Source organism: Pristiophorus japonicus, chromosome 5 (assembly GCF_044704955.1).
Source record: "Pristiophorus japonicus isolate sPriJap1 chromosome 5, sPriJap1.hap1, whole genome shotgun sequence".
Classification (NCBI taxonomy): domain Eukaryota; kingdom Metazoa; phylum Chordata; class Chondrichthyes; family Pristiophoridae; genus Pristiophorus; species Pristiophorus japonicus.
In genome coordinates, this window is record NC_091981.1 from 34,258,061 (window position 1) to 34,270,214 (window position 12,154).

Genomic DNA, 12,154 nt, shown 5'->3' on the forward strand with positions numbered 1-12,154 from the left:
GATGTGGAACCAGAGAGTGGCCTGCACCGTGGAAATCGTCAGAAGTCAATGATACAAGGCAGGAGGGGAGAAAATTGGAGGAAAATGTAATTTGTACAGTAAGTTAGGTAGCGGAGTGACAAACCAAAGGATTACAATGTCACATACATCAAGAAAAATGAGTAATTTGTCGAGCAACATTCTGTCTTGTACATTATTTACTTGACTACTTACTGCTCTAAATCTCGTGCAAAGGAGCATTCCAATTGAACAAGAAGATTCTTTCAAGTAATTGCTTTTGAATAGAATTGCAAAATTTTGCAAGATGCATCATTGCAGCACTGAGTGTCAGTACAGTACTATGGACCCAAGTTTTGGCCTCAGTTGCTCCTGATTTTTTGGAGCAACTGGTGTAGAACGGAGTATCTTAGAAATTCAAATTCTCGCCATTTAGTTTGCTCCAGTTCTAGTCAGTAAGAACAGTTTCACTTTGGAACAGAATTTTTTTTTCAAAAAGGGGCGTGTCCGGCCACTTACGCCTGTTTTCAAAGTTTCGGCAATGAAAACTTACTCCAAACTAACTTAGAATGGAGTAAGTGAAGATTTTTGTATGCTCGAAAAAACCTTGTCTACACTTTAGAAAATCAGGCGTAGGTTACAAATCAGGCGTAGGGAATGGGGGGGGGGGGGAAGTTTAAAGGGAAGTTTACAAACATTAAACACTTCAGTTTTACAAATAAAGAACCATCATCAATAATAAATGATAAAAACATCAATAAATCAACCAATAAATCAATCAAAAAAAATTAATAAAACATTTTCTACTTACCGACTGCAGCACCGGGAGCCCTCCAACAGCGTGCTGGGATGCCCCCCCCCCCCAGTGTGTCTCTGTCAGTGTCGCTATCTCTCTGTCTGTCTGTGTGTGTCTCTCACTCTCTGTCTGTCAGTGTCTGTGTTTCTGACAGCGAGGGGAGGGGGAGGAGGGGGGGCAAGAGGAGAAGGGGAAAGGGGGGCAAAGGGGGGGCAAGAGGAGAAGGGCAAAGGGGGGGCAAGAGGAGAAGGGGAAAGGGGGGGCAAGAGGAGAAGGGGAAAGGGGGGGCAAGAGGAGAAGGGGAAAGGGGGGGCAAGAGGAGAAGGGGAAAGGGGGGGCAAGAGGAGAAGGGGAAAGGGGGGGGCAAGAGGAGAAGGGGAAAGGGGGGGCAAGAGGAGAAGGGGAAAGGGGGGGCAAGAGGAGAAGGGGAAAGGGGGGGCAAGAGGAGAAGGGGAAAGGGGGGACAAGAGGAGAAGGGGAAAGGGGGGGGCAAGAGGAGAAGGGGAAAGGGGGGGCAAGAGGAGAAGGGGAAAGGGGGGGCAAGAGGAGAAGGGGAAAGGGGGGGCAAGAGGAGAAGGGGAAAGGGGGGGCAAGAGGAGAAGGGGAAAGGGGGGGCAAGAGGAGAAGGGGAAAGGGGGGGCAAGAGGAGAAGGGGAAAGGGGGGGGCAAGAAGAGAAGGGGAAAGGGGGGGCAAGAGGAGAAGGGGAAAGGGGGGGCAAGAGGAGAAGGGGAAAGGGGGGGCAAGAGGAGAAGGGGAAAGGGGGGGCAAGAGGAGAAGGGGAAAGGGGGGGCAAGAGGAGAAGGGGAAAGGGGGGGCAAGAGGAGAAGGGGAAAGGGGGGGCAAGAGGAGAAGGGGAAAGGGGGGGCAAGAGGAGAAGGGGAAAGGGGGGGCAAGAGGAGAAGGGGAAAGGGGGGGCAAGAGGAGAAGGGGAAAGGGGGGGCAAGAGGAGCAGGGGAAAGGGGGGGCAAGAGGAGCAGGGGAAAGGGGGGGCAAGAGGAGCAGGGGAAAGGGGGGGCAAGAGGAGCAGGGGAAAGGGGGGGGGAAGAGGGGATAGAGATGGGGGGGGGGGAGGAGAGGGGAAAGGAAAAGAGATGGGGGGGGGGAGAGGGGAAAGAGATGGGGGGGGAGGGGAAAGAGATGGGGGGGGAGAGGGGATAGAGATGGGGGGGGGGAGAGAGGATAGAGATGGGGGGGGGAGAGGGGATAGAGATGGGGGGGGGAGAGGGGATAGAGATGGGGGGGGAGAGAGGGGATAGAGATGGGGGGGGAGAGAGGGGATAGAGATGGGGGGGGGGGAGAGGGGATAGAGATGGGGGGGGGAGAGGGGATAGAGATGGGGGGGGGGAGAGGGGATAGAGATGGGGGGGGGGGAGAGGGGATAGAGATGGGGGGGGGGGAGAGGGGATAGAGATGGGGGGGGGGGGGGGAGAGGGGATAGAGATGGGGGGGGGGGAGAGGGGATAGAGATGGGGGGGGGGGAGAGGGGAAAGGAGACGAGGGGGGGGGGAAAGAAAGAAAGAAGACGAGGGGGTGGGGGGGAAGAAAGAAAGGAGAAGGGCAGGGGGAAGGAAAGGAGAAGGGGGGAGGGAGGATGAATGGGCCGGGCCCGGCTGGGCCCGAGACTTCGGTCAGGGCCCGTCCCCAGCACCAGATTTACAGGTAGGTGGCGTTGGGTCCGGGGCAGCGTAGGTCAGGTCCGTGGGGGGGGGGGGGCGCCGCGGTTGGGAGCACGGGTCGGGGTGAGGAGGAAGGGAGGGTTGGTTCGGGTAGGGGGTGGGGAGGGAGGGAGGGAGGGAGTTCAGGGGAGGGGGGGGGTGGCAGAGGGGGATCGGTTTGTGTCGGGGGCGGGGGGAAGGAGGTTGGGTGGGGGGGCCGGGGGGAAGGAGGTCGGGTGGGGGGGCCGGGGGGAAGGAGGTCGGGTCGGGGTGGTGGTGTGAGGGAGGCCGGGGGGAGGGGAGAGGGAGGTCGGGTGGGGGGGAGGGGGCGGGTCCGGTCCGGTCCTGGGGTGGGGGGGGAGGGAGAGAGAGCGGGGGGAGGGTCGGGAGGAAGCAGGAGCTGGGCGTGGGAGGCAGCCTTTTTCACGCAACCCCAGTGAGGCCATTCGGCCAGGGCTAGGGGCTGCGTGCTTCGGGCTCTCCCACACAATTTTGGGCGCCTGGAGCTACAGCACATGCGCGCCCACTGTAGCGCGCATGTGCAGAGGTCCCGGCACTGTTTTCAGCGCAGGGACCTGGCTCTGCCCCCTACAGCTCGTGCTGCGCCGCGCCCGGCTCCAGAGGACCAGCAGGGAGCCGGAGAATCGAAGTTTTTTTTTAGGCGCACTTTGTGGCGCGAAAAACGGGCGTCCAGGTCGGGGCTGCGCCGTTCTAGGCGTGGCCCGAAACTTGGGCCCTATATTCCAGTGCCTAAGCAGAGTACCTACTCGAACTATTTGCATAGATACACTCTGAGGTTCATGTGACTGATGCAGCAAGTGACTCTTCCAGTTTAACAGGGCTTTGAATAATAAAGACTTTCTCAAATGTAAGAAGCAAACGAATGGAGTGCTTTGTGACGAACAACCTATTCAAATGTGCTCTTTGCTTATTGGGACTCTGTCCACGGGAGCTTAGGCATATTGTGTTGAAACATTGCATAAAACACAGTGGGCCAAAAATTGCAGTGATGCCCCTGACCGAAATTTTTTTAACGAAAATGCCTGGTGGTCCCAAAGGACTGTAGACTTGCGCTCTGAGGCCTAGCTGCGCAGTCCAGCGTAGGGGCCCATGTATTCCAGGAGCTTAGGCGTATCCTGGGATCACGCGGGCCTGGACCGCCAGTCCCAATGTAGTATTCTCATTCATAGTCATGGGAGCTCCAGCCCTCCTCCTGGGGATGCGTGGATCTGTCACAGATCGGAAGTGCTGGCTTTAGACACGTGCATCGTGTGCCTAAAATCGGCACTTGCAGGGGCCTCTATGGGTGCGTGCGCACATCGCACGCGCCTGTAGAGACTGCGATTTTTGGCCCATTGTATAAAAAGCCTGCTTTAAAAATAAATATTACTTCAGCATTCTCTGGTGAGGAAAGATTAAAATCGAGCTGAATTCCTGCTCGTCATTGCTGCCAATCATCTCCCACTCTAAAGTGCATGTGTATGGGCATTGGTTGAGGGAACGATTGTGCTTTGATGTGATACCATAGCTGACGGATCTTTGAAAGCCGTGTCTATGTTGGCGTGAAGAATGGCTCAGTTAGCAGAATGGCAGGGGCTACTGCAGGTGCTTGTGTGGACACAGCCCAGCTGAGAGGGAGGTAGGAAAAGTTAGCCAAGTGGAATCATACAGCACAAGAAGACATTCGGTCCATCCTGCCTATCCCAGCACTTTGAAACAACTGTCCAATATATCTCCCACTCCCTGCTCTCCCCCTATAATCCTGCATTTTTTTTCTTTTTAAAAACAGTGGTGGATTGCCCAAAGATACTTGGGTGTTCAGGTATATAAATCATTAAAATGTCCTGAACAGGTACAGAAAGTTATCAAAAAGGCTAATGGAATGCTGGCCTTTATATCTAGAGGACTAGAATACAAGGGGGCAGAAGTTATGCTGCAGCTATACAAAACCCTGGTTACACCACACCTGAAGTACTGTGAGCAGTTCTGGGCACTACGCCTTAGGAAGGATATATTGACCTTAGAGGGAGTGCAGTGTAGGTTTACCAAAAGATATCTGGACTTCAAGGGTTAAGTTTCGAGGAGAGAATACACAAATTAGGGTTGCATTCCCTCGAATTTAGACGGCTAAGGGGTGAACTGATCGAAGTTTTCAGGATATTAAGGGGAACAGATCGGATAGATAGAGAGAAACTATTTCTGCTGGTTGGGGCTTCTAGGACTAGTGGGCACAGGTCTGGCTCTAATTTTTAAGACTTTCAGGAATGAAATTAGGAAACACTTCTACACAAAGGGTGGTTGAAGTTTGTAACTCTCTTCCGCAAACAGCAATTGATGCTCGATCAATTAATTTTAAATCAGACATTGATAGCTTTTTGTTAACCAAAGGTATTAAGGGATGTGGCCCAAAGGCAGGTCTATGAAGTTAGATCGCAGATCAGCCATGATCTCATCGAATGACGGAACAGGATCAAGGGGCTGAATGGCTTACTCCTCTTCCTATGTTTATCCAATTCCCTTTTGAAAGTTACTATTGAATCTGCTTCCACCACCCTTTCAGGCAGTGCATTCTAGATCATAACAATAATAAACACACAAATGTTGAGAGTTCTTTGCTTTCTCTTCTTAACACAGGTCCCCCAGGAACTGGTAAAACATCTTTATGTAAAGCACTGGCTCAAAAACTCACCATTCGATTTTCTCACCGGTGAGCTCCACAAAAATAATGTTACATTGAATGAAGCAATTTTTTGAGTTTTGTTGCATTGTTAATTGTTCACATTTAAAAATATATATATATTCTTTGCTGGAAGTAAAGCACGTGACTGGTATTTTATTGGCCCTTAATTAATTGGTGGCTATTTTCAGGGACATTAGGGGAGAAGGGAAGGTAAAGAAGAGTTGGTACACAAAATATTGTTGCACAAAATATGGATAATGCAGAACCCAATTCAACTATTTCCCAAATAAGGGGTCTGGGTGATCCAATGGATTAGCATACAAGTTCTAACCTTTCACCTCTGGAACTTGAGTTTGATTACATCCCAGCCTGATGGAATTAAAGTCAAGTTCTCATGATTATTAATGTATTTATAACATGATATCTCTCACGTAACACAAAGTAACTACTGTTTTTGGTGGGTCTCGTAACTTAGATTTGTTAAATTTGAATTCCAGTGTGTATTAAACCTCAAACTTGCAATGTAGCAAAACCATTATTCACCTTTGTCCCTCACCGCAGTATTAAACCTGCTGGCACCTTAGGTGGGATAGTAGCAGTGGTGGCTTAATAATTTGCATGGTGTGACTGTGTTCAGTGACTACAACTTTTATCATGCTTTGGGTGTCACGAGAGAGCAGAGATTAATCATTGATTGTAAGCTAGTCAGACTTTTTATTGTCACTTTTATGTTTGAATGTGAAACACAAAATAGCCACAAATCAGAGAAACAAGCAGTTCCCAGATCACTTTATTTTTATGACAGTAATTAGTGTTTATTAATTGCTGTGAGGATTTGCTGGCCAATGAACTTAAATTTTATTTTAAAAAGTCTTCAAGAAACTATTTGCAACTGTATGTGTTTCAGGTACCGGTATGGACAACTAATAGAAATAAACAGCCACAGTCTCTTCTCTAAATGGTTTTCTGAGGTAAGTATGCCCCATACATTTTCATATTCAGATTATTTTCTTATAACAACATTTTGTAGTCTTTAAAGCTTTACCATTTCAAGCCAGAATTTTTTTTTTAAATAACTTATTCTCATTAAACCATATTATTGTTAAATGCTGATGATCTTGAGCACAAAAAGCTGATTATTTAATATAATCATTAACTCGCATTTCCTAAACCTCTTGTACCTACATAATGAAATTTGGGGTGATATTGACGTTTAATTTTTCTTTAATATACTCTAGAAAGGTCAACACGTGCATTGTGTTGCATAAGAGTTGATTCTAAGTAAACTTGGACAACTTGTCACATTTATCTAGAAAGTGTGGTGTTATTAAACCCCTATCAGTTTTTAGTGATGACTGAATGCAAGGTCATTCAGACAAACCTTTGGAATGGTCAGCAGATTAGATTGGCAGGTACCAGTTTACCATGGTTACCAGTTTGTGTAAGAGAAGTGGAAAAAGGCATAAAAATCTTGCACACAATTTGTGTCAATGTTAAGTTAGAACTTGAAAACATTTGATGCTTTTTTTTTCTGGCGAATCTTAGCTAAATTTAGAGCAACAGTGAGGTGTGTTAATATTAACTGAATTTTAATTTTAAAAATATCTTTCTAAACAGAGTGGAAAACTTGTTACAAAGATGTTTCAAACCATTCGGGACTTAATTATGGACACGGAATCCCTTGTATTTGTTTTAATTGATGAGGTAAGACAATGCATTCTGTCCTAAAGAACATCTAAAAGTAGAACTACTGAGAGACAAGTTTGAATTGGCTCGTGATGGATCTTTTCCAAATTGTTTTATTTTGAGTATTATGAGATAAAGTAAGTTAAGATGAGACTCATGTGGAGCATCAACACCAGCATAGATCAGTTGGGTCGAATGGCTTATTTCTGTGCTGTAAAATCTGTGATTCTGTGTCAGACCTATTTATAAAAATTCAGCTCAAACATGGTTATCTGCCACTAGATGTCACTGGACCACTTTGTACTGTATTACTAAGTGGCAGAAAATTGGTAGAGAAGTTTGTTGCTGTATTCCATGTTTTATTAGTTGCATTGGTTTAGAATTTATTTTAGCAGATTGTACTGTTAATAATTGGGTATTAAAACACATTTATGTAGAACCTTCCATGTCCTCAGGACATCCCAAAGGCATTGCAATCAGTGATCACTGCTTTTGAAGTGCAGTCACTGTTATCATAGAATCATAGAAGTTTACAGCACGGAAGGAGACCATTTCATCCCATCGTTTCCATGTTGGCCAACAAGAGGCTATCCAGTCTTTCCAGCTCTAGGTCGCACTTCAGGTGCACATCCAAGTACTTTGTAAATGTGGTGAGAGTTTCTGCCTCTACCAACCTTTCAGGCAGTGAGTTCCAGAGCCCCACAACCCTCTGAAGAAATTTCTCCTCAAATCTCCTCTAAACCTTCAACTTTAAATTTATGCCCCCTGGTTGTTGACCCCTCTGCTAATGGAAATCGACCCTTTCTATCCACTATATCTAGGCCCCTCATAATTTTATACACCTCCGCCTGCTCTGTTCCAATGAGAACAAATCCAGCCTATCTGTCCTCGTATCTGAGATTCTCCACTCCCGGCAACATCCTCGTAAATCTCCTCTGTGCCCTCCAGTGCAATCACGTCCTTCCTGTAAAGCGATGACTAGAACTGCACGCAGTACTCCAGCTGTGGCGTAACCAGTGTTTTATACAGTTCAAGCATCCCCCCCCCCCCCCCCCATGTATTCTGTGCTTGGCTAATAAAGGCAAGCATTCCGAATGCTGCCTTAACCGCCTTATCTACCTGGCCTACTTTGGGATCTGTGAACATGCACGCCAAGGTCCCTTTGTTCATCTACACTTCTCAGTATGCTACCATTTAATGTGTTTTCCCTTTCCTTGTTAGCCCTCCCCAAATGCATTACCTCACACTTCTCCAGATTAAATTCCATTTGCCACTGTTCTGCCTACCTGACTAGCTGATTGATATCTTCCTGCAATCTGCAGCTTTCTTCTTCATTATCAACCACACAGCTGATTTTAGTATCATCATCACACTTCTTAATCATACCCCTACATTCAAGTCTAGATCATTGATTTATATCACAAAAAGCAAGGGACTTCATACAGAGCCCTGTGGAACCCCACTGGAAACATGCTTCCAGTTGCAAAAACACCATCAACCGTTACCCTTTGCTTCCTGCTTCTGAGCCAATTTTAGATCCAACTTGCCACTTTGCCCTGGATCCCATGGGTTTTTACTTTTGTGATCAGTCTGCCATGTGGGACCTTATCAAAAGTTTTGCTAAAATCCAAATATACTACATCATAAACTTTGCCTTCACTCTTGGTTACCACCTCAAAATTTAATCAAGTTAGTCAGATATGACCTTCCCTTAACAAATCCATGCTGACTATCTTTGATTTATCCTGTCCTTCAGGATTTTTTCCAATAATTTCCCCACTACCGAGGTTAAGCTGACTGGTCTGTAATTACTCGGTCTATCCCTTTCTCCCTTAAAGAAAGATACCACATTAACAGTTCTCCAATCCTCTGGCACCACACCTGAAGCCAGAGAGGATTGGAAAATCTTCAAAGCCTCTGCTATTTCCTCTTTTGCTTCGCTTAACAGCCTGGGATACAGTTCATCCAGGCCTGGGGACTTATCCATTTCAAAGCTGTTAAACCCCTTAATACCTCCTCCCTCACTGTTTATTTCATCTAATATTTCACACTTCTCAATAGTAGTTCCTGCATCACCCTTCTATTTTGTGAAAACAGACGCAAAGTATTCATTAAGAACCATGTATTATAACCTATCATTATTTGTGCGCACTAGGTCAGTGCATAGAGCTGGTCTCCAGTTGCTTTGTTTAATCCTTGCCACTGGAACAAGACCTAGCTCTGTCAAGCCTGTGTAGTGGCTGGTGTGCAAGGACCACCACATGTTTTTTTTTAAATCCTGGAATGTCAGGTCCTTCATTGAAACACCTGGGAACTCATCCCTTTTTGGTGTGGAAGCAAGTCATCCTCGAATCGAGGGACTGGCTAAGAAGATTCATTAAGAACTATGTAGGCAAGCCAAGCAGCCGATTTTCCAGAGCAAGATCCTGCAAACAGCAGTGAGATAAATGCCCAGTTATTCCATTTTTGGTAGTGTTGATTGAGGGATGAAAATGGAGAACTCCCTTGCTCTTCTTCGAATAGTGCCATTGGATTTCCAGAAGGCATTCGATAAGGTGCCACATAAAAGGTTACTGCACAAGATAAAAATTCACGGGGTTGGGGGTAATATATTAGCATGGGTAGAGGATTGGCTAAATAACAGAAAACAGAGAGATGGGATAATTGGGTCATTTTTAGGTTGGCAGACAGTAACTAATGTGGTGCTGCAGGGATCAATGCTGGGTCCTCAACTATTTACAATCTATATTAATGACTTGGATGAAGGGACCGAGTGTAATGTAGCCAAGTTTGCTGATGATACAAAGATGGGTGGGAAAGCAAATTGTGAGGAGGACACACACAATCTGCAAAGGTATATAGACAGGCTAAGTGAGTAGGCAAAAATTTGACAGATGGAGTATAATGTGGTAAAATGTGAGGTCATCCACTTTGGCAGAAAAAATAGAAAAGCAAATTATAATTTAAATGGAGAAAAATGGCAAAGTTCTGCAGTACAGAGGGACCTGGGAGTCCTTGTGCATGAAACACAAAGTTAGTATGCAGGTACAGCAAGTAATCAGGAAGGCAAATGGAATGTTTTATTGCAAGGGGGATAGAGTATAAAAGCAGGGAAGTCCTGCTATAGCTCTACAGGGTATTGGTGAGGCCACACCAAGAGTACTGTGTACAGTTTTGGTCTCCGTGTTTAAGGAAGAATATACTTGCATTGGAGGCTGTTCAGAGAAGATTCACTAGATTGATTCTGGAGATGAGGGTGTTGACTTATGAAGGTAGATTGGGTCAATACTCATTGGAGTTCAGAAGAATGAGGGGTGATCTTATCGACACATGAGATAATGAGGGAGCTCGACAAGGTGGATGCAGAGAGAATATTTCCACTCGGGAAGCTAAAACTAGGGGATATAGTCTCAGAATAAGGGGTTGCCCATTTAAAACTGAGATGAGGAGGAATTTCTTCTCCGGGTTGTAAATCTATGGAATTCTCTGCCCCAGAGAGCTGTGGAGGCTGGGTCAATGAATATATTTAAGGTGGAGATGGACAGATTTTTGAGCGATAAGGGAGTAAAGGGTTATAGGGAGTGGGCAGGGAAGTGGAACTGAGTCCATGATCAGATCAGCCATGATCTTACTAAGTGGCGGAGCAGGCTCGAGGGGCTAGGTGGTCTACTCCTCCTATTTTCTTATGTTCTTCGGATCTGTATAGGCAGATGAGGCTTTACTTTAATGTCTCATCCGAAAGATGGTACCTTTGTACTCCCTCAGTACTGCACTGGAGTATCTGCCTAGATACTGTTCCCAGTCCAAAGTGGGGCATGAACCCATAACTGCCTCAGTCAGTGATAGCTTTGCTCAACACTTATCAGCAGATTTGTTCTTATTTTTTTGTCAATCAACGAATTAATTGAGCTTTAAAGATGCTAAATCCCACTTGTCCAACTAGAAGTGCATTCGTCTGCACATTGGACATCATTAACGGGCTGTAATTTGTGGCCCCAAGGGGCGCGTACAAGGCCGTAATTTCCGTGTTTGTGCGCAAAAGCCTGGAACTTGCAATCCGTCAAGCTCCCCCAGCAGCAGCCTGCCCCCCCCCCCCCCCGGGATCAGAGAGCGAACCCCGTCCCTGCTCTCCTGGGGTTCATGTCTCAGTCCCGGGGTCGGAGATTGAACACCTCCACCCCGCCCCCACCCCCCACCAACTGCTTGGAACCCCCCTCACCATCCTGGGCTCAGCACCTACCTGCCTCATCTTGTGGTCTCCTGGTCCACGTTACTCGCTCGACTGGAAGCCAACCTGACTTCCGGGTGGGGAAACGGCCCTTTCCGTCGCACGCACACTGGAGTTAAAACTTCTGGGTTGCCCAGTCTCCCCGCACCATGCAGGTGGGACTTGGGGAAAATCCAGTCTGTAGACACAGCTGAGGTAAAACTTCTTCAATGCAATGGGTGATGAATATATGGAATAGCCGACTCGGAGACAGTGCAAGTGAGAGGTTATATATTTCAAGTCGTTGATGGATATATTTTGGCAGATAGGATTTTAAAAGCAGAGAGAGATAGTTGGAAGGCTGACATCTGGGGCAGGATCAATTTTAATAGAAATTATCTTTTGGGGTATTGTGCTGTGAATGCTGGATCTTTTGAAATTTTCAAGACTGAGATTGATAGTTTTGTTGCGCAAGGCTATCACTAACTGGAGAAAAGTGGGTAAATGGATTTGGGGTACAGATCAATCATTGAATAGAATTGTGGAATAGGCTCAAAGAGCTGAATGGCCTACTCCTGTTCCTATGTTCCTGTGTACAATCATTTTCTAAGGAAATTTAGACATACTGGGTGATGGAGAGGAAATGGTTAGTTAAGTAAGTCAAGTAATGACACGGATAACCATGAGCTAGAGCTTGCTTCATTGCCTTATAGAGTTGAGGAGGAATTTCTTTGAGTTTTTCCTGTTTTGTTTTTTATTTTGCCACCCTGGGAGTAAACATTAGTGATTGGGGAGGATGATTCCCAAGACTTCACCGTCTAATATACAGTAAGCACTGATTGCCTTTATTGCTTCCCATTTTCATGTTAGTATTGCTAATCCTTGGACTTTGCTGTTTGGCATCACCTGGAACAATACAAACTAGAGCAAATCCTTGTAAGCAATCTTGGGTATCCATTATTCTAGGTCATAAGATTTCAACCTGTAATCCCCAGACCTTGGGAGTCTGTGAAGGGACCTAAAAGCGTCATCAAATTTGTGTGTTTCTGCCATAGTTATGTTAGTTGGTTTGCCTGTGTTTTTCTGTTGCTAGCTACTGCTTTTTTTTTTAAATGCCGCCGTGATGGTAGTG

At 46.3% G+C, this 12,154-nt stretch overlaps 1 protein-coding gene across 2 annotated transcripts in view; it reads left to right on the plus strand.

The window, feature by feature from the left end:
- Positions 1-12,154, plus strand: part of trip13 (thyroid hormone receptor interactor 13) — a 65,099-nt gene that overhangs the window by 24,763 nt on the left and 28,182 nt on the right. For both annotated transcript variants that reach the window (XM_070880494.1, XM_070880493.1), the window contains exons 7-9: positions 5,084-5,156; positions 6,037-6,100; positions 6,747-6,833. In XM_070880494.1, the coding sequence (XP_070736595.1) occupies positions 5,084-5,156; positions 6,037-6,100; positions 6,747-6,833 (224 nt within the window). The remainder of the gene's footprint in view (positions 1-5,083; positions 5,157-6,036; positions 6,101-6,746; positions 6,834-12,154) is intronic.